The 24,048-nt window shown below is 49.0% G+C and overlaps 1 protein-coding gene across 1 annotated transcript in view; it reads right to left on the bottom strand.

Annotated features, from left to right (window-relative positions):
* LOC132581421 (A.superbus venom factor 1-like) overlaps nt 1-24,048 on the bottom strand; it is a 106,715-nt gene that overhangs the window by 26,116 nt on the left and 56,551 nt on the right. Inside the window, exons 21-29 of the mRNA XM_060252663.1 lie at nt 22,552-22,764; nt 19,490-19,553; nt 16,858-16,944; nt 15,251-15,454; nt 13,575-13,650; nt 10,011-10,173; nt 8,339-8,434; nt 5,935-6,085; nt 1,865-2,028 (exon numbers count right to left, since the gene is read on the bottom strand). Coding sequence (XP_060108646.1) covers nt 1,865-2,028; nt 5,935-6,085; nt 8,339-8,434; nt 10,011-10,173; nt 13,575-13,650; nt 15,251-15,454; nt 16,858-16,944; nt 19,490-19,553; nt 22,552-22,764 — 1,218 coding nt within the window. The remainder of the gene's footprint in view (nt 1-1,864; nt 2,029-5,934; nt 6,086-8,338; nt 8,435-10,010; nt 10,174-13,574; nt 13,651-15,250; nt 15,455-16,857; nt 16,945-19,489; nt 19,554-22,551; nt 22,765-24,048) is intronic.

The raw sequence follows: 24,048 nt of genomic DNA, 5'->3' as shown, positions 1-24,048 counted from the left end.
CCGGTTCTCCCAGATAAGAGAGCTATGGCTGACCCAAGGCCATTCCAGCAGGTGCAAGTGGAGGAGTGGGGAATCAAACCTGGTTCTCCCAGATAAGAGAGCTCTGGCTGACCCAAGGCCATTCCAGCAGGTGCAAGTGGAGGAGTGGGGAATCAAACCCGGTTCTCCCAGATAAGAGAGCTATGGCTGACCCAAGGCCATTCCAGCAGGTGCAAGTGGAGGAGTGGGGAATCAAACCTAGTTCTCCCATCCCAGATAAGAGTCCGCCACACAAATGGCTCTCATTTGTACCATTTGAAACTGTAAAATATCCCTTGTTGGTAAAGGAATTAAAACAGGTGTGGCAGAAGTCGACGACCTGTCCAGGGATTTTCATTTTATTTCTTTATTTTATTCGATTTTTAGCCCGCCCTTCCCATAGGACAGGCTCAGGGCGGGTTACATCATAAAAACAGTCAACAGTAAAAACAGTAAAAGACCAATTTGAAATATATAAAAACTAAGAAGACTAAGATGGCAGATTCCACCTCACAGACATGGCCTGTTGTCCAGGTCCAGCAGGTCTTGTAGCGCTGGGATGGAATGAGGGGGCCAGGCCGGTCACAAGTGACGTCTCCTGCCTCAGTTGAAAGTCTGGCAAAAGAGCTCTGCTTTACAGGCCCTGTGGAATTGACTCAGATCCCACAGGGCCCGGATCTCCAGGGGGAGCTCATTCCACCAGGCAGGGGGCCATTGCTGAAAAGACCCTGGCCCTTGTGGAGGTCAAATGGATGTCTCTGGAGCCGGGTATCACCAAAAGTTGGGTCGCTGATCGTAAGGACCTACAGGGCTCATACAGGGAGAGGAGGTCCCAAAGGTATGTTGGCCCCTGGCCGTCTAGGACTTTAAAGGTAAGTACCAACACCTTGAACCAGATCCGGTACTCAGTGGGTAACCCCCGTGCAGTTCACGCAGCACGGGATGGATCTGTGCCCATACAGAAGAAGACGACGACACTGGATTTATATCCCGCCCTCCACTCAAGAGTCTCAGAGCGGCTCACAATCTCCTTTATCTCCCTCCTCCACAACAGACACCCTGTGAGGTGGGTGGGGCTGAGAGAGCTCTCACAGCAGCTGCCCTTTCAAGGACAGAGTCTCAGAGTGGCCTACAATCTCCTTTCCCTTCCTCCCCCACAACAGACACCCTGTGAGGTGGGTGGGGCTGAGAGAGCTCTCACAGCAGCTGCCCTTTCAAGGACAGCTTTGTCAGAGCTATGGCTGACGAAGTCAGGCGACGAAGTCAACACCCGCGCAGCAGCGTTCTGCACCAGCTGGAGTTTCCGGAGGAGGGTCAAGGGCAGCCCCATGTAGAGAGAGTTACAGTAATCTAGCCTTTTTTGAGTTTATGACGCAGTGAATAAATTGATATGGGATTTTTTCTTATTATTGCACGAAGACATCCGTTTGCAAGCTCTGGGGGTGGAATTGGGTTTTATCACAGCCTTAGTTGCAAGTCCTTTGAGAACAAGAAGAGTATGGACTTCCTTATGAATTCTGAATAATGAGAAGAGACTGTGATCTTGTATGGGACTTCATTGTACTGTTTATTACATAGTTATTTGTCGCTATAACCTGAAGGTTGTGTTTGCGTTGCGAATTCCAGGTGGGGTCTGGAGATCTCCTGGAATTACAACTGATCCCCAGGTGACAGGGATCGGTTTCCCTGGAGAAACTAGCTACTTTGGAGGCTGGACTCTAAGCCGTTATCCCCTGCCCAAACTCCACCCTCCCAAGGCTCCACCCTCAGTACCTCCAGAAATTTCCCCACCTTCAGTTGGCAACCCTAAGGCCCGCCCCCAAAGGACAGTGACGCAGCCGCTCACCTGAGTGTGGCCGTAGGTCCCCCCATAATATTTCTGCTGGGTCAGCCATCTTACGACGGGACCAGCCTCCTCAAACTTCCTCAGCTTCAGCAGGGCCAGAAGAGCGTAGGAGGTGCCTTCGATGTTGTAGGTGCGAGCGTTGGCTTCTTCCCACCGGTCTCCACCTAAGTAGCGACAGAGGAATGTAGAAGTGGAAAATGCCATCAAGCCACAGCCAATTTATGGTGATCTCAGGGGTGACACACATGCGGCCCGGAGGCCAAATCAGGCCCTCGGAGGGCTCCTATCGGACCCCCGAGCAACTGGCTGTCCTCTGCTTCCTTCTCCGTCTTTCTTGCTCCTTCTGCATAACAGCTTGCTTTGCGAGGCTTGCTCAATCGCACAAGAGCTACAGAGCAAAGCCTCTATTTTCTCCATTGGCTGAGGCTCCTCCCTTGGGGAGGAAGGGGGGGAGGCAGAGTTTGCTTTGCCAGGCTCTCTCAAACGCACAGCAGAGCTACTAAGCCAAGCCTTTCTTCCTTCTATTGGCTGAGGCTCCTCCCCCTCCTGGTCCCTGGGGAAGGAAGGAAAGAGCCAGAGCTTCCTTTGCCCAGTTCCTTGGATCCCAGGGGAAAGATACAAAGAAAGCACCTTTAAGACCAACGAGTGCAAGTGTTTTAAGCATGTTTTATTTTAAGTTTATTTTTTTAAAAAAACCCTTTAATTGCATTTGTGTCCTTTATAAAGTTCACATCTCTGCTACCTAATCTTAAGTAGGGACACACAGGGCCCGGCCCAACGTGGTCTCATTTATGTCAGACCCAGCCCTTATAACAAAGCAGTTCGATGCCCCTGCCATAGAGTTTACAAAGCAAGAGATGTTCAGGGGTGGTCTGCCCTTGCCTACCTCTGCATTGCAACCTTGGACTTCCGGAGAGCCGGTTTGGTGTAGTGGTTAAGTGTGTGGACTCTTATCTGGGAGAACCGGGTTTGATTCCCCACTCCTCCACTTGCAGCTGCTGGAATGGCCTTGGGTCAGCCATAGCTCTGGCAGAGGTTGTCCTTGAAAGGGCAGCTGCTGGGAGAGCCCTCTCCAGCTCCACCCACCTCACAGGGTGTCTGTTGTGGAGGAGGAAGGTAAAGGAGATTGTGAGCCGCTCTGAGACTCTTTGGAGTGGAGGGCGGGATATAAATCCAATATCTTCATCTACCTCACAGGGTGTCTGTTGTGGGGGAGGAAGGGAAAGGAGATTGTGAGCCGCTCTGAGACTCTTCGGAGTGGAGGGCAGGATATAAATCCAATATCTTCATCTACCTCACAGGGTGTCTGTTGTGGGGGAGGAAGGGAAAGGAGATTGTGAGCCGCTCTGAGACTCTTCGGAGTGGAGGACGGGATACAAATCCAATATCTTCATCTACCTCACAGGGTGTCTGTTGTGGGGGAGGAAGGGAAAGGAGATTGTGAGCCGCTCTGAGACTCTTCGGAGTGGAGGGCGGGATATAAATCCAATATCTTCATCTACCTCACAGGGTGTCTGTTGTGGGGGAGGAAGGGAAAGGAGATTGTGAGCCGTTTTGAGACTCTTCGGAGTGGAGGGCGGGATATAAATCCAATATCTTCTTCTTCTTCCTTGGTGGTCTCCCATCTACGTACTAACCGGGGCCCATGCTGCTGGGCTTCTGAGATCTGATGACATCTGGCTTCAGCTTGGGCCATCTAGGTCCGGGCAATCAGGCTTCAGATCTTTGGGGCGTATCAACTCTTCCTCCTAAGAAGCCCAGGCTCCCACCCAGACCCCTGGGTTTTCATTCGCAGTTGCTCCCAGATAAGAGTCCGCACACTTAACCACTACATCAAACTGGCTCTCTTCCTCCCCCACAACAGACACGCTGTGAGGTGGGTGGGGCTGAGAGGGCTCTCCAAGCAGCTGCCCTTTTGAGGACAACTCCTACGAGAGCTGTGGCTGACCCAAGGCCATTCCAGCAGGTGTAAGTGGAGGAGTGGGGAATCAAACCAGGTTCTCCCAGATAAGAGTCCGCACACTTAACCACTACACCAAATTGGCTCTCATCCTCCCCCACAACAGACACCCTGTGAGGTGGGTGGGGCTGAGAGGGCTCTCCAAGCAGCTGCCCTTTCAAGGACAACTCCTACGAGAGCTCTGGCTGACCCAAAGCCATTCCAGCAGGTGTACGTGGAGTGGGGGAATCAACCCGGTTCTCCCAGATAAGAGACCGCACACTTAACCACTACATCAAACTGGCTCTCTGGAAGCACAAAGCTTCCGTGATTCCCGGCCTCAGACACTAAAGAAACAATAACAATATCATCAAAAGTTTAGTGTATTCTATGTAACATAAAGCACAGGCACAACTCAATAATTTAGGAAACAGAACATCCCAAAGCAGCCATCAGAAATCAAGTCCAGTTTTTAAAGCAGTCCAATGCTGTTTCCTTGATGAAAGGTCTGATGCGGCTCTGGAGAATGATGGGTGATGGGTCCAAGTAGATTCAAATTTTAAGGCAGCCAGCAGTCCAGTTATTGCAACAAGGGTGTACTATTGCCTTGTTTCACAATTGCTTCTTCAGGCATCAAGTAATCAATTTCAGAGACAAGAGTAGGAACGCCGAGAAATTCAAGTCTCCAAACTTCAAGCCACTGTGAGCAACTTTAATGCAAGTTGCATTGCACTAAGTTGCTCACAGTAACTTGAAGCTTCGAGACTTGAATTAACTTGCATTAAGCTGCTAACTGTTAGGAAGTTCTTCCTAATGTTGAGCCGGAAACTCTTGATTTAATTTCAACCTGTTGGTTCTGGTCCTACCTTCCGGGCCCACAGAAAACAATTCCACCTCATCCTCTATAGGACAGCCCTTCAAGGACTTGGTGATCCTATCACCTCTCAGCCGCCTCCTCTCCAGGACAGCCAGTTTGGTGTAGTGGTTAAGTGTGTGGACTCTTATCTGGGAGAACTGGGTTTGATTCCCCACTCCTCCACTTGGACCTGCTGGAATGGCCTTGGGTCACCCATAGCTCTCTTATCTGGGAGAACCGGGTTTGATTCCCCACTCCTCCACTTGCAGCTGCTGGAATGGCCTTGGGTCAGCCATAGCTCTGGCAGAGGTTGTCCTCGAAAGGGCAGCTGCTATGAGAGCCCTCTCCAGCCCCACCCACCTCACAGGGTGTCTGTTGTGGGGGAGGAAGGGAAAGGAGATTGTGAGCCGCTCTGAGACTCTTTGGAGTGGAGGGCAGGATATAAATCCAATATCTTCATCTACCTCACAGGGTGTCTGTTGTGGGGGAGGAAGGGAAAGGAGATTGTGAGCCGCTCTGAGACTCTTTGGAGTGGAGGGCAGGATATAAATCCAATATCTTCATCTACCTCACAGGGTGTCTGTTGTGGGGGAGGAAGGGAAAGGAGATTGTGAGCCGCTCCGAGACTCTTCAGAGTGGAGGGCGGGATATAAATCCAATATCTTCATCTACCTCACAGGGTGTCTGTTGTGAGGGAGGAAGGGAAAGAAAATTGTGAGCCGCTCTGAGACTCTTCGGAGTGGAGGGCGGGATATAAATCCAATATCTTCATCTACCTCACAGGGTGTCTGTCGTGGGGGAGGAAGGTAAAGGAGATTGTGAGCCGCTCTGAGACTCTTCGGAGTGGAGGGCGGGATATAAATCCAATATCTTCATCTACCTCACAGGGTGTCTGTCGTGGGGGAGGAAGGTAAAGGAGATTGTGAGCCACTCTGAGACTCTTCGGAGTGGAGGGCGGGATATAAATCCAATATCTTCATCTACCTCACAGGGTGTCTGTTGTGGGGGAGGAAGGGAAAGGAGATTGTGAGCCGCTCTGAGACTCTTCGGAGTGGAGGGCGGGATATAAATGCAATATCTTCATCTACCTCACAGGGTGTCTGTTGTGGGGGAGGAAGGTAAAGGAGATTGTGAGCCACTCTGAGACTCTTCGGAGTGGAGGGCGGGATATAAATCCAATATCTTCTTCTTCATCTTCTTCTTCTAAACATCCCAGGTCCTTCAACCTTTCCTCAATGGCTGGCCCTCAGAAATCATCAAGAGCTACAAACGTACCTGTTGAGGCTCCCATCAGTACCCTGTCATGGTCCAGCTTCCCTGCGAGGACTAACGCATACGAGGTCAGGGCCACGGTGTAAGGCCTTTGCAGTGATTCGTACCTTCTGGCTAGATACCCAGCAGCTTTGGAGATGCTGTTGTCAAAAATCTATATGGGAAAGCCAAGAGATCTGTATGTTAGAAGACTTTAGGGACTAATCATCAGACATTTTATAGGGGTGACCAAACAGGTGGCTCTCACACACACATGGTGTTGCTCTCGGAGCCCTTGCACACGAGAGCCAGTTTGGCGTACTGTTTAAGTGTGCGGACTCTTATCTGGGAGAACCGGGTTTGATTCCCCACCCCTCCCCTCACAGCTGCTGGAATGGCCTTGGGTCAGCCATAACTCTGGCAGAGCTGTCCTTGAAAGGGCAGGTTCTGTCAGCTCTCTCAGCACCACCTGAGTCTCTGATTCAGAGAGAAGGGCGGGGTATAAATCTGCAGTCTTCTTCCCCACTCCTCCACTTGGAACTGCTGGAATGGCCTTGGGTCAGCCATAGCTCTCATAGGAGTCGTCCTTGAAAGGGAAGCTAATGTAAGAGCTCTCTCAGCCCTGCCCACCTCACAGGGTGTCTGTTGTGCAGGAAGAAGATAAAGGAGATTGTAAGACGCTTTGAGACTCTGATTCAGAGAGAAGGGCAGGGTATAAATCTATAGTTTTCTTCCTCTTCTTCATGTTGGGGAACCCCGTTTTAGATTTCCTGAAAGCCAGATCTTGAACAGCATGAAATGGAGAAAATAAGAAAGGACCCAAAAGAACATCAGCAAAGTTCCGCTCAGATGATTGAAGGAGGCACCCCATAGCTGTTCAGGTGGGTTGCTGTCAGGCATCACCATGCTGGGAATTCTTAGGAAGGGAACTGAAAACAAATCAGCCAGTATCATAATGCCCCTGTATAAATCGATGGTGCAGTCTCATTTGGAGGACTGTATGCAGTTCTGGTCACTGCACCTCAAAAAGGATATTATAGCACTGGAAAAAGTCCAGAAAAGGGCAACAAGAATGATTACAGGTTTGGAACTCTTCCTCTATGAAGAAAGGTTTAAATGCTTAGGGCTCTTTAGCTTGGAGAAACGTCGACTGAGGGGTGACATGAGAGAGGTTTACAAGATTATGCATGGGATGGAGAAGGTAGAGAAAGAAGTACTTTTCTCCCTTTCTCACAATACAAGAACTGGTGGGCACTCAATGAAATTGCTGAGCAGTCGGGTTAGAATGGATAAAACGAGGTACTTCTTCACCCAAAGGGTGATTAACATGTGGAATTCACTGCCACAGGAGGTGGCGGCAGCTACAAGCATAGCCAGCTTCAAGAGGGGGTTAGATAAAAATATGGAGCAGAGGTCCATCAGTGGCTATTAGCCACAGTGTGTATATATATGTGTGTGTGTGTATAAATATATATAATTTTTTGGGCCACTGTGTGACACAGAGTATTGGACTGGATGGGCCATTGGCCTGATCCAACATGGCTTCTCTTATGTTCTTATGTGACACAGAGTGTTGGACTGGATGGGCCATTGGCCTGATCCAACATGGCTTCTCTTATGTTCTTATGTGACTCAGAGTGTTGGACTGGAGGGGCCATTGGCCTGATCCAACATGGCTTCTCTTATGTGACACAGAGTGTTGGACTGGATGGGTCATTGGCCTGATCCAACATGGCTTCTCTTATGTTCTTCTGTGACACAGAGTGTTGGACTGGATGGGCCCTTGGCCTGATCCAACATGGCTTCTCTTATATTCTTATGTGACTCAGAGTGTTGGACTGGATGGGCCACTGGCCTGATCCAACATGGCTTCTCTTATGTTCTTATGTGACACAGAGTGTTGGAATGGATGGGCTATTGGCCTGATCCAACATGGCTTCTCTTATGTTCTTATGTGACACAGAGTGTTGGACTGGATGGGCCCTTGGCCTGATCCAACATGGCTTCTCTTATATTCTTATGTGACTCAGAGTGTTGGACTGGATGGGCCACTGGCCTGATCCAACATGGCTTCTCTTCTGTTCTTATGTGATACAGAGTGTTGGACTGGATGGGCCACTGGCCTGATCCAACATGGCTTCTCTTATGTTCTTATGTGACACAGAGTGTTGGAATGGATGGGCTATTGGCCTGATCCAACATGGCTTCTCTTATGTTCTTATGTGACACAGAGTGTTGGACTGGATGGGCCACTGGCCTGATCCAGCATGGCTTCTCTTATGTTCTTATGTGACACAGAGTGTTGGGCTGGATGGGCCATTGGCCTGATCCAACATGGCTTCTCTTATGTTCTTAAGTTTCGGGCCTGCAGACCCAGGGGCAAGAATGGGGAAACGGTTGGGGTGTGGCTGCATCCAAAGCCACTCACGTTGATTTGCTCTCTGCAGAGTCCGCCTGTCTCCAGCAGGGCCACCAGGACGAAGGCCGTTAACGACACCTGTGGTTCCGCACCATGATAGCCTCCCTAGGAAAAGAGGGGGAACACTCAGCCCTTTTATGCAGTATTAATTAAAATTAAAAACTCCTAAGCCCTCCAGAACAGGGATGGTGCGGTTGGGGCCAGCCTTAGACTGCCTGGCACCCTAGACAAGGCTGACTTCTGGCATTCCGTGCTCCCCAGGCCACATTGATAACATTACCAAGTCACATGGGGGGGCACTCAGTCCAGTACCCCCAGAAGACCAGCACCCTAGGTGATCACCTAGTTTGCCTAGTGGCAGAGCCAGCCGTGGGTGCAGGCGCGAGAAAAGAAGCGTCAGCGCAGAAAGCCAGAGACAGCAGATCAGAAGTCTGGTAAGGTCCTTCCAAACTGAAGAAGTTCTTTGGGGTGGGAGGGAGCTACTGAGTGACACTGTCATCTGACTGACCCTCTTCTAGTTCTCCCCTGGATCCACCGTGCAGTTTGCCCAACGCGTTTTGCCCAATGCCCTCATCTAAGCATGCCGAAAGCAAATTTGGGCAATGCGTGGATTTTCCCACCTTGCCCACTCCAATGCTTTATCTTGTGCAGCGCAACAAAAAATGCAAGCTGGTGACCGATTGACTAAGAAGTATATAGAAACCAGTCCAATTGTCCAAAACGTGTACATTCAAGCCCCAAAGCAGTGTGGTGACGAGCCAATCGATTAAGTCCTTGTTTAGGGGTTTGTAGAATCTTTCGGGCTCAAGTGTTCTACTGGAGAAAGTTTTCCTTCCAGACGTTTCGTTCTCAGCTGCGGAGAACATCCTCAGTGGCGTTGCAGCCGGAGCAGGCGCTCAGACCTTCTTGGCTGCTGTGCATTGAGGTCAGAACGCCTGCTCCGGCTGCAACGCCACTGAGGATGTTCTCCGCAGCTGAGAACGAAACGTCTGGAAGAGAAACTTTCTCCAGTAGAACATGGCACTTGAGCCCGAAAGATTCTACAAACCCTAATGATGATGCCAGCCATGAAAACCTGAAATCTTTGATAAGTCCTTGTTTCTTTCCAGTCTTCATCAGACCTGGGACCAATATTGATTCAATTATATAGATTCTTTACACAATTTTTTCAAAAAGGGAGACGCAGAGCATCTCCAGCAGCAATTTCACATCGGCCACAGCTCAGTATGAGGCTTAATCGACTGGCTTGTCACCGCACTATTTTGAGACTTGAATGTACATGTTTTGGACATTTGGACTGGTTTCTATATACTTCTTAGTGAATTGGTCACTAGCTTCCATTTTTTGTTGTATTATCCATTATAGTGACCTCTCTCGGATTATATTCTGTATCTCATGCAGCAGCATTCCCCTTTCTACCTGCCATTCCCACCACCAGATGTCACAGACTTCTGGTTGCTTTTTTTTTTTTTTTAAAAAAAAGACCATCAATAGATATATTATTTCCATGAGCCTCCCCCAAACTGCCACCTGGAAACTATCAGCAGAAGGCGAAGGCCTCATGAGCTCCATTGGCTCTAACACAACAACAGCATTTCTTGTGCTGCATTCTGCCAAATTGGGAACCTGGAAAACCCTGCACTTAGCTAGGACAAGCATTCACAGCTGAAACCAAACCTACCTGCATAGATCTGCTGAGTACTGGGGAGTCTTCTTGGAACATTCCGTCTGGCTTTTGCTTTTCCAGAATCAGCCATTTCACAGCTCCGCAGATGACATTCGTATCAATACTTCTCGCGACAGATTTAGCCATGGCAAAGACCTTTGCAACGTATGCCGTTAGCCTGAAAGGAAGGTGGTTCGTTAGCCCAACCAACTCCCAGTTCTCAGGATAGAACAAACCATCTATCTGATCACTGATCAGATAGTGCTGGTTTTAGCCTCTCTCACTTCTCTTTTTTAGTGTATTTTTCATTACCCTTCTTCTCCCCTGCACTTGGACTTTTCTTGTGAGGTGGCTGCAGCATTTTGTGGCTGCTCCGCATCTTATGGCAACCATTTTGTAGTTGCACCCACCACCCTGGGTCAGGATTCCAAAGGTGCACACAACCTCAAAAAGTCTGGGAAGCTCTTTTCTACACACATCATGGAACTGTGGCATGACAAATCAGCCAGTATCATAATGCCCCTGTATAAATTGATGATGCGGCCTCATTTGGAGTACTGTGTACAATTCTGGTCACCACACCTCAAAAAGATATTATAGCATTGGGAAAAGTGCAGAAAGGGGAAACTAGAATGATTAAAAGGTTGGAATACTTTCCCTACAAAGAAAGGTTAAAAAGCTTGGGATTTTTTAGCTTGGAGAAATGTGACATGATAGAAGTTTACAAGATTATGCATGGGAGAGAGAAGGTAGAGTAAGAAGTACTTTTCTCCCTTTCTCACAATATGAGAACTCATGGACATTCAATGAAATTGCTGAGCAGTTGGGTTAGAATGGATAAAAGGAAGTACTTCTTCACCCAAAGGGTGATTAACACATGGAACTCATTGCCACAGGAGGTGGCGGCTACAAGCATAACCACCTTCAAGAGGGGTTTGGATAAAAATAAGGAGCAGAGGTCCATCAGTGGCTATCAGCCACAGTGTATAGTTGGAACTCTCTGTCTGGGGCAGTGATCCTCTGTATTCTTGGTGCTTGGGAGGGCAACAGTGTCCTGGCCCCACTGGTGGACCTCCTGATGCCACCTGGGTTTTTTGGCCACTGTGTGCCACAGAGTGTTGGATGGGCCATTAGCCTGACCCAACATGGCTTCTCTTAAGTTCTTGTGTCTGGGGCAGTGACCCTCTGTATTCTTGGTGCTTGGGGGGCAACAGTGTGAGGACTTCTAGTGTCCTAGCCCCACTGATGGACCTCCTGATGGTGCCTGGGTTTTTTGGTCACTGTGTGACACAGACAGTGTTTTCGCACTCACGTTTTACTGGCGCCACGACCCTCCTCACGCCGGCGGATCTGCAGTGATTTCGCACTAGAAGCGCCGGCGCACCCAGAAGCGCCGGCAACTTCCGTCGCTAAGCCAGCGCAAATGGAAATCGCAAAGATGCAGGAAAACGTTTGCGCTGGCTTAGCGACGGAAGTTGCCGGCGCTTCTGGGTGCGCCGGCGCTTCTGGGTGCGCCGGCGCTTCTGGTGCGAAATCCCTGCAGATTCGCCGGCGTCAGGAGGGTACTCGCGCCAGTAAAAGGTAAGTGCGAAAACACCCTCAGTGTTGGATTGGATGGGCCACAGGCCTTATCCAACATGGCTTCTCTTATGTTCTGATGGCACCTGGGTTTTTTGGCCACTGTGTGACACAGAGTGTTGGACTGGATGGGCCACTGGCCTGACCCAACATGGCTTCTCTTATGTTCTTATGTTCAGTTTGAGATATTATAACTTGTTATGCATTTTGAAATAGTGTGAATATATCTTATTATTCCATGGTTTGGTATTCATAGAATCCCAGAGTTGGAAGGGAACTCTAGGGTCATCTAGTCCAACCCCCCCCCCCCCCCCCACAATGCAGGAAACTCACAAACCCCTCCCCCTAAATTCACAGTATTGTCGGCAGTGCTTTCGTTCTGTGGAACTCTTGGGCTTGCTACCACCTGGAGGCTGGCAATCCTACTTGGCCTGCAGAGAAAGAGGAAGCCATGAAAGGCCACCTTGGAAGGAATAGCACAGTATGCTTTGCTGCAAATCCAGAAGGAGTTGCTGATACTGCCATGCAAGAGGGAAGCAACAAACAAAAGGGGGAAAGCAACGGAGAATAGAAAGCTAGGAGAACACCGTGCTTTTAAAGTGATTACAAAATATCACTAATTAAACAAACTTGATAACTTTTTAGATGGTTATTTATACCAAAGAGTCAAGCAATTACTAGTACTTCTTTATGAACATACATTAGATGACCGCACAGGATTTACAAGGCAACACTTCATGTACATAACAGTGGCATACAAACAAATCCGAACATTCCACAGATATGTGAAAGGACAAGAGGTCCACACATTTATATGGTGCCAAAGCCCATATGATCCAGAACATATGAACATATGAAGCTGCCTTACACTGAATCAGACCCTTGGTCCATCAAAGTCAGTCTTGTCTTCTCAGACTGGCAGCGGCTCTCCAGGGTCTCAAGCGGAGGTTTTTCACACCTATTTGCCTTTTTTGGAGATGCCAGGGATTGAACCTGGGACCTTATGCTTCCCAAGCAGATGCTCTACCACTGAGCCACCATCCCTCCCTGAACATATGAAGTTGCCTTCTACTGATTCGAACCCTGGGTCCATCAAAGTCAGTATTGTCTTCTCAGACTGGCAGCAGCTCTCCAGGGTCTCAAGCTGAGGTTTTTCACACCTATTTGCCTGGACCCTTTTAGTTGGAGATGCCAGGGATTGAACCTGGGACCTTATGCTTCCCAAGCAGATGCTCTACCACTGAGCCACCGTCCCTCCAATTACTGTCTTGTGACACGTTTCTGGTAAACAGTCGTGTTTCGATGACAACTCTTTGTCTGACAAAAGTACTTTTTCTGGAAGCACAACGCTATTCATTCAAAATGCATGCCAATTTCCAAGGCAAAAGTTCTCAAGCGGCTTATTTATACCATAGAGTCCTGGAACCACTGCTCCATAGAATATGCGCCCGATTGCTGATCAATTACTTACAAATGGCACTGTTTTCCCAGTTTAAATTACCAGACTGCAGCACAAGCCGCTTAGGAGAACTTTTGCCTTGGAAATTGACACCGGAACTTTGTCACGAGACAGTAATTTTCTGGATCGTATGGACTTTGGCACCATATAAATGTGTGGACCTCTTGTCCTTTCACCTATCTGTGGAATGTTCTGATTTGTTTGTATGCCACTGTTATGTACATGAGGTGTTGCCTTGTAAATCCTGCGTGGTCATCTAATGTATGTTCATAAAGAAGTACTAAGAATTGCTTGACTCTAAAACATCTGTAGAGCTACCGTTGGCCACCCTTGGACTCTATGGTATAAATAACCATCTAAAAAGTTACCAGATTTGTTTAATTAGTGATACTTTGTAATCGCTTTAAATGCAAGAGGGAAGGGCAGGATATATGAAGGAGAGCCTGAAATTCCTCCCAGCAGCCCGGCATGGATTGCTGCAACCTCTAGCCCAGGCCATTAAAATGCCAGTCTGCTGGTGAATTGGGCATAGCCACACTTACCAAGTGCTAGATGGGTGTCTAGGATATGCAGCGTAGGAGTGGTCTGATTTCTTGTACGCCAGTTCCTGTGTGTAACCTGAAAAGGGGAGAGGCAGCAGACAGCATATGAGATCGTGCCCCGCCTTTTCCCCAAGCTTGCATCTCAACAGGTGGACTCATCGCCTCTCCCTCTGCTGTGCTCCTTTCCTGAGCTGGGAGGGGTCCCCACTTCAACATGGTCCCACACTAGCACCTTTCTCCTGGGGCCTTCCAAGTATTTTTAGAAGAAGAAGAAGATGGCGACATTGGATTTATATTCCGCCCACTCAGAGTCTCAGAGTGGCTCACAATCTCCTTACCTCCCTTCCCCACACCCTGCGAGGTGGGTGGGGCTGAGAGGGCTCTCACAGCAGCTGCCCTTCCAAGGACAACCTCTGCCAGAGCTGTGGCTGACCCAAGGCCATTCCAGCAGGTGCAAGTGGCGGAGTGGGGACTCAAACCCGGTTCTCCCAGATAAGAGTCCGCACACTTAACCACTACACCAAACTGGCTGTCTTAGAAAGTGGGGGAGGCCGGCAGGGTTTCTGATTGGTCACGGAAAGTCTCATCGGCTGTGCAGATTGAAATAATATTATCTCAACAGCAGCTGCCATCACACAATTGGTTTTATTCCCTCTCACTTCTCTTTCCCAGAGTGTTTTTTCCCTGCACGTGGCTTTCCCCAGGGTTGCCAAGTCCAATTCAAGAAATATCTGGGGACTTTAGGGTTGGAGCCAGGAGCCTGTGGGGGTGGAGCCAGGAGACATTGGGGGTGGAGCCAGAAGCAAGGTTGTGACGAGCATGATTGCACTCCAAAGGAAGTTCTGGCTCCTTTTAAATGCCTTCCCTCCATGAGAAATAAAGGACAGGGGCACTTTCTTTGGGGGCTCATAGAATCAGATCCCCTGGTCTAATCCTTTTGAAACTTGGAGGGTGTTTTGAGGAGAAGTGTCAGATGCTGTGCTGCAAATTTTGCTCCCCTAACTAAAAAAAAAACAGCCCCCTCCAGAGCCCCAGATATCCACAGATCAATTCTCTATTATACACTATGGGCATGGGTCTCCATCGTGAATAATGGAATGCCCAGCAGACATTTCCCTCCCCCCCCGCATGCTTTCAGATGACCCTGAAATGGGGGGAGGGCCTCCAAACTGCTATGAGACACCATAAATTTTAAACAAGAAGACAGTGTAATGTAGAGATCAGTGGTGTTCTGACCAGGCTTGCGCAGAGTACTTCACATAGAAAAGAGCATGTAGCAAAAAAAAAACATTCACAGAAGGCAGTTCAAAAGCAGTCTTTCCAATCACAAAGGAGTGACAACAGTCCAGTATTTAGTTCATGGAACTAAAAGAAGCCCTTCCAAAGACGTCTGTTCCAGATATCGAGACGTTTCATCCGTCTGTCCTTCAGTTTGGAGGCTTATTTATCACTGGAACCCTGTCTTTACAATACATTCACAGGAGACCAACAAGGTTCAGAACACGTCTGTGAGATTTCCAGGTTCCGCCTCCTGTGATGGCCATTTTGCGGCTGGTACCACCTCCTGCAGCAGCCATTTTGCGGCGGTGCCCATTACCCTGAGTAAGAAAAGGGTCCACAGGCTCAAATTGTTCAGGGAGCCCTGGCCTAGTCTGAGAAACCTTCATGGTCCTTACCTAGCATGATTTGCTGGACTGCGAAAGCCCGGCGCCCCACCCCGATCTTCTCCCACTGCCCGGTGGCATCAAGATAGTGGGTGGCGATCACCGTTGGAGTCATGCGGATCATGTTCTGCTCCCCGCAGCCGGAAGGGGTGATGATGAGATGGTTCAGGTTGGACCCATCGATGGAATCTTCAACAATCTGGGCCACAGGATTCCCTGGACAAAAAAAAGCCCCCAAAAAGTGGGCATGTGGGCAGAGGGACAGTGGGACTGGTGGATCAAGATGGCATACTTCCCAGACCGTGAGCAGCCACAGTTCTTTGCTGGATTGCCGCACTCCCCTGCATGAATCCCCCGCCCCCCACTATGAACATAAGAGAAGCCATGTTGGATCAGGCCAAGGGCCCATCCAGTCCAACACTCTGCGTCACACAGTGGCCAAAAAACCCCAAGTGCCATCAGAACATAAGAGAAGCCATGTTGTATCAGGCCAGTGGCCCCTCCAGTCCAACACTCTGTGTCACATAAGAACATAAGAGAAGCCATGTTGGAACAGGCCAATGGCCCATCCAATCCAACACTCTGTGTCACATAAGAACATAAGAGAAGCCCTGTTGGATCAGGCCAGTGACCCATCCAGTCCAACACTCTGTGTCACATAAGAACATAAGAGAAGTCCTGTTGGATCAGGCCAATGACCCATCCAGTCCAACACTCTGTGTCACATAAGAGAAGCCCTGTTGGATCAGGCCAATGACCCATCCAGTCCAACACTCTGTGTCACATAAGAACATAAGAGAAGCCATGTTGGATCAGGCCAGTGGTCCCTCCAGCCCAACACTCTGTGTCACATAAGAACATAAGAGAAGCCATGTTGGATCAGGCCAATAACCCATCCAATCCAACACTCTGTGTCACATAAGAACATAAGAGAAGCCCTGTTGGATCAGGCCAATGACCCATCCAGTCCAACACTCTGTGTCACATAAGAACATAAGAGAAGCCATGTTGGATCAGGCCAGCGGTCCCTCCAGCCCAACACTCTGTGTCACATAAGAGAAGCCATCTTGGATCAGGCCAATAACCCATCCAATCCAACACTCTGTGTCACATAAGAACATAAGAGAAGCCCTGTTGGATCAGGCCAATGACCCATCCAGTCCAACACTCTGTGTCACATAAGAACATAAGAGAAGCCATGTTGGATCAGGCCAGTGGTCCCTCCAGCCCAACACTCTGTGTCACATAAGAACATAAGAGAAGCCCTGTTGGATCAGGCCAATAACCCATCCAATCCAACACTCTGTGTCACATAAGAACATAAGAGAAGCCCTGTTGGATCAGGCCAATTGCCCCTCCAGTCCAACACTGATGTTCATGTCTTGTGGCTCTCAAACATCTGACATTTATTCTATGTGACTCTTGTATTAAGCTAGTTTGGTCACCCCTGATATAATACCAGACTGAGTCCACCCTCCAAAGCAGCCATTTCCACCGGGGGAAGTGATCTCAGACAACTGGACAGCAGTTGTAGTTCTGTTATCCAGGCTCCACCTGGAGGCTGGCAACCCTAGACTTCTTCCCCTGTGGTCCTGTATTTTAAAGCAACTGGTTCTTGCCTTGGATGGTGAGTTGGGTCACAGTTTCTGAGTCAGGAACCTTGTCGTCGATTGGCTTGGCAATTACCTTCTGTTCCTGGACTCCATCTGAAACAAACAGGGAAAACAAGAAACTTGTAAGATACGGAAACACAGCTGTCTGCCAGTCTTTACAGATGAGTCTTCATTCAATGTTGGCCAGTGTTTCTTTGGAGCCAGTGGGGAGTCCATGCACGGATGGTCTATTACCCAGAGGGCTGAGAAAGATCAAGAAGATATAAGAAGAAATGATCAAGAAGATTAGAAGAAAGACTGACCTATTTCGCACTAGGCTTGTTCCAGGTGGAGAGCCCTTTTGCTCCTGGTGCTTCTCTCTTCACACAAGCTGCTGAAGAGCTGCGAGTTGGCACACTGCTTTCCCGCGGCAAGCAAGATCCTCTTACAAGTGGTTTCTGCTTGCAATTGGAGAGCAGCATGCCAACTCGCAGCTCCGGGCAGCTGGTATGAAAACAGAGGAAAACGCCGGGAGCAAAAGGGCTCTCCACTCGGAACAAGCCCTAGTGTGAAACTGGTGACTGTCTAAGGGGAACAGTTCCAGGTGGGTAGCCGTGTTGGTCTGAAGCAAAGTTAGAGTCCAATAGCACCTTCAAGAGAGCCAGCTTTGTGTAGTGGTTAAATGTGTGGACTCTTATCTGGGAGAACCAAGTTTGATTCCCCACTCCTCCACCATACCATACCATACCAAACCTTTAATGGCATAATAGATTCAGATAAAAATACACAGAATATAAAAATTTAAACATTGGAGATAAAATCAAAATAAAACCGAGCTTACAGATACATTCAAACATGGTCAGAATTAAATTTAAGGATGTCAGCCAGAAATTTTGCCACAGCCTCACTAACCACCCCCTCAGTATCACTCAATAAATAATAACAGGGTGGCAGAATAGACAAATCTGGAGAAAAAGAAAGCTTGCCAAATAAATCTTTACGGAGGTTATGGTAAAAAGAACAATCAAGCAATATATGCTGGATTGAGTCAGGGGTATTCGCTCCACAGGAGCAAAGTCTGTCGGCTAAAGGGACTCGCTGATATCTCCCTTGTAAAACTTTGGAGGGAAACGCGTTTAGTCTGGCCAACATAAATGCCCTGCGATGACTTGGAGTGGTTAGGTCTGATAGATAATTGGGCATTTTGCCACAAAAAGCATAAAGACCTAAGGAAGCTGGAGAGCAAGTATAAGGGAGAGTTGGCCGTAATTTCGTTTCCTCCAATTCCCACAGTCTCAGTTTAATACATCTCCTCCACTTGCAGCTGCTGGAATGGCCTTGGGTCAGCCAGAGCTCTCTTATCTGGAAGAACAGGGTTTGATCCCCCCCCCCCACTTGCACCTGCTGGAATGGCCTTGGGTCAGCCATAGCTCTCTTATCTGGGAGAACCGGTTTGGATTCCCCCCTCCTCCACTTGCACCTGCTGGAATGGCCTTGGGTCAGCCAGAGCACTCTATCTGGGAGAAACGGGTATGATTCCCCACTCCTCCACTTGCAGCTGCTGGAATGGCCTTGGGTCAGCCAGAGCTCTCTTATCTGGGAGAACCGGGTTTGATTCCCCACTCCTCCACTTGTAGCTGCTGGAATGGCCTTGGGTCAGCCAGAGCACTCTATCTGGGAGAAACGGGTATGATTCCCCACTCCTCCACTTGCAGCTGCTGGAATGGCCTTGGGTCAGCCATAGCTCTCTTATCTGGGAGAACCGGGTTTGATTCCCAACTCCTCCACTTGCAGCTGCTGGAATGGTCTTGGGTCAACCATAGCCCTCTTATTTGGGAGAACCAGGTTTGATTCCCCACTCCTCCACTTGCAGCTGCTGGAATGGTCTTGGGTCAGCCAGAGCTCTCTTATCTGGGAGAACCAGGTTTGATTCCCCACTCCTCCACTTGCAGCTGCTGGAATGGCCTTGGGTCAGCCATAGCCCTCTTATTTGGGAGAACCGGGTTTGATTCCCCACTCCTCCACTTGCACCTGCTGGAATGGCCTTGGGTCAGCCATAGCACTTGCAGAGTTGTCCTTGAAAGGGCAGCTGCTGTAAAAGCTCTCTCAGCCCCACCCACCTCACAGGGTGTCTGTTGTGGGGGAGGAAGGTAAAGGAAATTTTGACCGCTCTGAGATTCAGAGTACAGGGCAGAATATAAATCCAATATCTTCTTCAAGACCAACAAAGTTTTATTCAGGATATGTGGTTTCGTGCGCATCCATTCCACACTTTGCCAAACAGGTTGTGACTGGAAGTGAGCCAGAACCCAAAGATAGAGATGTACAGTTTCTAGAATTCGAACTGTTCAAAAACACTGGATGGAGAGCACAAAGGTCTCATTCCGAAGACCTCAGCCTGGCAGAACTGAAGTTATAAAGTTTGTGTTCGGGGTGGGATACAAAATTCGATAGGCTTACGTGTTCATGTCTTTCTGCAAACCCTGCTGGGATAAAAGAAGCCCCGTCAGAAACTTCCCAAACAGAAGTATATCCTCTTTGCCTTGAAACATTAACGCAAAGTAAGTGGAAAGACTGAAAGCTGAGAAAGATGTTTATGGGATTCCTCCCCCCAAGAAAGTAAAAAGAGAAGTGCTCAAGAAGGAAGCTGGTTACTCACCGACTCCTCTTGTAGAAGGATCTATCTCAATGACCGTCGTAAGCTTTCGCAGCATCCCCTCAGGCTGGTAGGGAAGAAAGAATAGAAACCATCTTTCATCAGGGGCCACGGTTCATCTACACAGAAGGTCCCAGGTTTGATCCCCGGCATCTCCACTAAGGAGCCAGTTGTACATGATGTGAAAGAACTCTGCCTAAGACCTGGAGAGATCTAGGACCACAGCCTGTCTAGGTAGACAATACTGACTTAGATGGACCCGAGAGTCTGATTCACAGCCGATTTCCCACTAGCGTTATGCCGCTCTCACGCTCCTCTTCTCAACGGGGCTGCTGTCGGATTTCGCACTGCCTCTTTCATGAAATGGAATGTAAACAGATCATTAATCCAAGAATACAAGTAGAGCCCACAAAATTAAAGAGCAAAGTTCTATAGATGTGCAAGGACTGGGTGATAATTTTCTTCCACAGCAGACGATATAATTTCCAAAGCAATAGTCGTATCGTGATGCGCTTCCGGTAACTCCATTCAAATGAATGCGGGTGCATTAGTCCATTTGGGGAGGGCGGGATACAAGTGCAATAAATGAATAAATATTTGTCAGTTTCCTCAAGGCATTTGAGCATCGGTTCCAGGTATTAAAATAATTAGATGAAGGGTGTCCGAAACACACAGAGTTATGGGAAGCATGTCACAATACGACTATTGCTTTGGAAATTATATCGTCTGCTGTGGAAGAAAATTATCACCCAGTCCTTGCACATCTATAGAGCTTTGCTCTTTAATTTTGTGGACTCTACTCATCGTATTCTTGGATTAACGAGCCGTTTGCATTCCATTTCTGTGAATCACCGTTGTATAGACAAGATGCTGTCTGCATCGTATCTTCATTAACTGTTGAATCGATTATAAAATTGTTGTGAGATTCAATAACAATAATTTAAAAAACAAAGGTAGTCCCCTGTGCAAGCACCAGTCGGTTTCGACTCTGGGGTGACGTCGCTTTCACAACGTTTTCACGGCAGACTTTTTACGGGGTGGTTTGCCCTTGCCTTACCCAGTCCTCTACACTTTCCCCCCAGCAAGCTAGAGACTCAATTGACCGACCTCGGAAGGATGGAAGGCTGAGTCAACCTGGAGCCGGTGACCTGAACCAGCTTCTGCTGGGATCGAACACAGGTCGCGAGCAGAGGGCTCCGACTGCAGTACTGCAGCTTTACCACTCTGCGCCACGGGGCTCTCTTCAATAACAATACTGGATTGAAATACTCAATTGCAATTTGTATTAGTATTTGAGCATAATAACTGTTCATTGCAGGGTTCTCTCCAGGCTATTTAGCCAGACTCTATAGCATGTTTGAAAACCAGGCATCCCTCGGCTTCAAAGACTGGGGGAACTGGGGCGCACTGGGGGTGAAGTACAGCCCAAGTGAGTTGCTGTACTAAACTTCACAGACACATTTGGGGCATAACACGGGTTTTGCGGCCCTGTCTGAGGCAGCATTTCAAGGCTGGGCTGCCGGTAGGGTTGCCAAATTTAACTCATAATATCTAGGGACTTTGGGGGTGGAGCCAGGAGACTTTTTCTAAAATAAATAAATAACAACACAGCAGTGCAGTTCCCCTGAATACAGCCTTCATTTTCTCACCCAAGCAGCTGCAAATAATCTCTCTCTCTCTCACACACACACACACACACACACACACACACAGAGAAGGAAAAATATAACAGTTTGCAATCCCACACTCGTGTGGACTCACTGCGGCAATTTACTCAGGAGTTGCTGAACTTCCAATAACCCAGGGAAACCAAAGGTTCAAGTTTACCCTTTACTATGTGTGGAGAAACGCCATCTTAGATAATGTTGGTGCTTGGTTGGAGGGGAACATGAAACTACTAAAGCAGGCTTGTGGCCTAGCCTTCCCTTCATTCCGCCCCCCTCCCTTCCAGAGTTAAACCAGCAACTCTAGAAGGAAAGCCTCCTAGAGGGGCAGGAAGTTCTTTTGTTTTTATATTGGAGTGAGGCGGGAAAAGGTCAGTCCTCGGCTGGCACTCAAGGAGGGAGGTTGCGAGTCTGTGGGCTCCTGCCTGTGGGAGAGGCGGAGTGGTCCCCAGGTAGTAATTCACAAGGTAGGGCAAGTTTACACCAGGGACGGGAGGATGTGTTTATATCCACCTTTATTTGTCCCTCTGGTTGCTGTTCAGGTGCTGTGCTAAACTTTTACATGTAACTGTTTTTGTTTTTGTTTTTTTCTTTCTCTTCTTATTAAACATTTTTACTATTTTGAATGTTGGCAGTCAAACTCTGTACCACATAGATCCCCAACCGCTTTAGACCACACTGCTTTATGAAGGGGGCCCCGGGGAAGGGGGAAGGCATGCAGTTGGATAAGGTGCCAATCCTCCAGGGGTTCCCCGAAGAAGTGCTGAGGTCTCTGTGATACCCAAGTACAGGGTGGCAGAGGACCTTGAGGCCTGGCCTCAGAGCTGGAGAGGGGGATTGGGAGTCCTGTTCCTCTCAATCTGAACCCCTAGACTGAGCAGGTGGTGGCAGCGAGCCCAAGTGGCCGGAGGAGAAATAGCTCCCTCCAGGAGTTGGTGACTCAATAGAGAGTTGACGGGACCGGGTCTGAAGGCAGAATCGGGCCAGTTCCGTCACACTATGCAAACAACCTTTGAAAAGCTTGTACAACCAACGGTGGGTCTGGGCTGCTTTCACAGCTCCTGGGAGCAACCATGTTGTTCTGCCTGCTCGCCCCGCCCCCATTCAGCCTTAAGGAAACAGACACACCATCCAAAAAGGAAGCCTTGGAAAGCTTTCTCTGAGCGTTCTGCAGGGGAAAGGCACATGGTAGCTGTGGGGGCGGAGCTTCCCCCTGCTGGCCTGCTGACTGGGGCAGGAAGGAGCCTGGGAAAGAGGGAGAACCCCTCTGGGACGTGGGGATTGGCAAGTCTAGCTGCCAGTCACTGGCAGGTAGAATGCGCTTATTAACAGAATTTTCTACAAGCTGGCTCATTTCAGCCTTTCTCCAAGAGGCCTTGGAGGCCCTGACTCCATACATACCACGACTTTCAGCTTCTTCTTGACACCATCCGACACGTACTCGCCCCAGACAGCTCCTTTGACTTCGATATCATGCAGTCCCATTTGGAGAGGGACAATCACAAATGGCACGGCCTTGGAAGACAGGCCTTTTATGCTGAAAACCTGCCTGTATCTTTCCTTGGCGGTGGAAGCGCTGCAGAAGGCCGGGTTGTGGACCAGTTCTAACCGCACCTGCCGAGAAAGATGGGGAAGAGGTGAACCAATGTCTTGAAAATACGGGAAAAGGGAGCCGTGAAGAGAACATAAGAACATAAGAGAAGCCATGTTGGATCACGCCAAGGGCCCGTCCAGTCCTCCACTCTGTGCCACACAGTGACCCAAAAAACCAAGGAGCCATCAGGAGATCCATTAGAGGGGCCAGAACTCCAAAACCCCTCCCACTCTTGCCCCCCCAAGCACCAAGAAAGCAAAGCATCACTGCCCCAGACATAAGAACACAAGAGAAGCCATGTTGGATCAGGACAATGGCCCATCCAGTCCAACACTCTGTGTCACACAGTGACCCAAAAAACCAAGGAGCCATCAGGAGATCCATTAGAGGGGCCAGAACTCCAAAACCCCTCCCACTCTTGTCCCCCCAAGCACCAAGAAAGCAAAGCATCACTGCCCCAGACATAAGAACACAAGAGAAGCCATGTTGGATCAGGACAATGGCCCATCCAGTCCAACATCCAGTCCAGCAGGGGCCAAAAAACCCAGGCACCATCAGGACATAAGAACACAAGAGAAGCCATGTTGGATCAGGCCAGTGGCCCATCCAGTCCAACACTCTGTGTCACACAGCGGCCAAAGAACATAAGAACACAAGAGAACACTTGCCCCAGACAGAGAATTCCAACAATACACAGTGGCTAATAGCCACTGATGGACCTCTGCTCCATATATTTATCCAATCCCCTCTTGAAGCTGGCTATGATGGCAGCATTCACGCCCCCCTTCAAACAAATTACATCTTAGACTGAGGATCTCCTGGCTATGCTACACACACGGAAGTATCTGAAATAAAGATACTGTGAAACCAAGACTAATTCCCCACTAGCCTTATCCCGCTCTCACCCTCCTCTTCTCTGCGGGGCTTCCGCTGGATTTCGCACAAACTGCCCCGGGGCTGCAACTCACTTTGCCTCTTTCGCACAGCAAACAGAAACTGGTTTTTAGAGGGTCTTGCTTGCCGCAAGAAAGAGGCAGAACGAGTTGCAGCCCTGGGGCAGCTTGTGTAAAATCCGACAGAAGCCCGGCGGAGAAGAGGAGGGTGGGAGCGAGACAAGGCTAGTGGGGAATTGGTATCAGTTTTCAGAAGGAAAGGAAATGTGATCTGAAGGGTGACTATTATTTGGAGTTCTTGCCTGGCTCATTGGAGTCTGTAGGCCTTAGCCTGGGGACTCAGGAACAACAGGCAGCAGGCTCCAAATCCCTGCTGTCCTGCTCCAATCACGAGCCCCCTGCTGGTTTGAA

Source organism: Heteronotia binoei, chromosome 13, assembly GCF_032191835.1.
Source record: "Heteronotia binoei isolate CCM8104 ecotype False Entrance Well chromosome 13, APGP_CSIRO_Hbin_v1, whole genome shotgun sequence".
Classification (NCBI taxonomy): Eukaryota; Metazoa; Chordata; class Lepidosauria; order Squamata; family Gekkonidae; genus Heteronotia; species Heteronotia binoei.
Note: the sequence above shows the minus strand (reverse complement) of the source record. Positions and strands in the feature narration are given on the sequence as shown.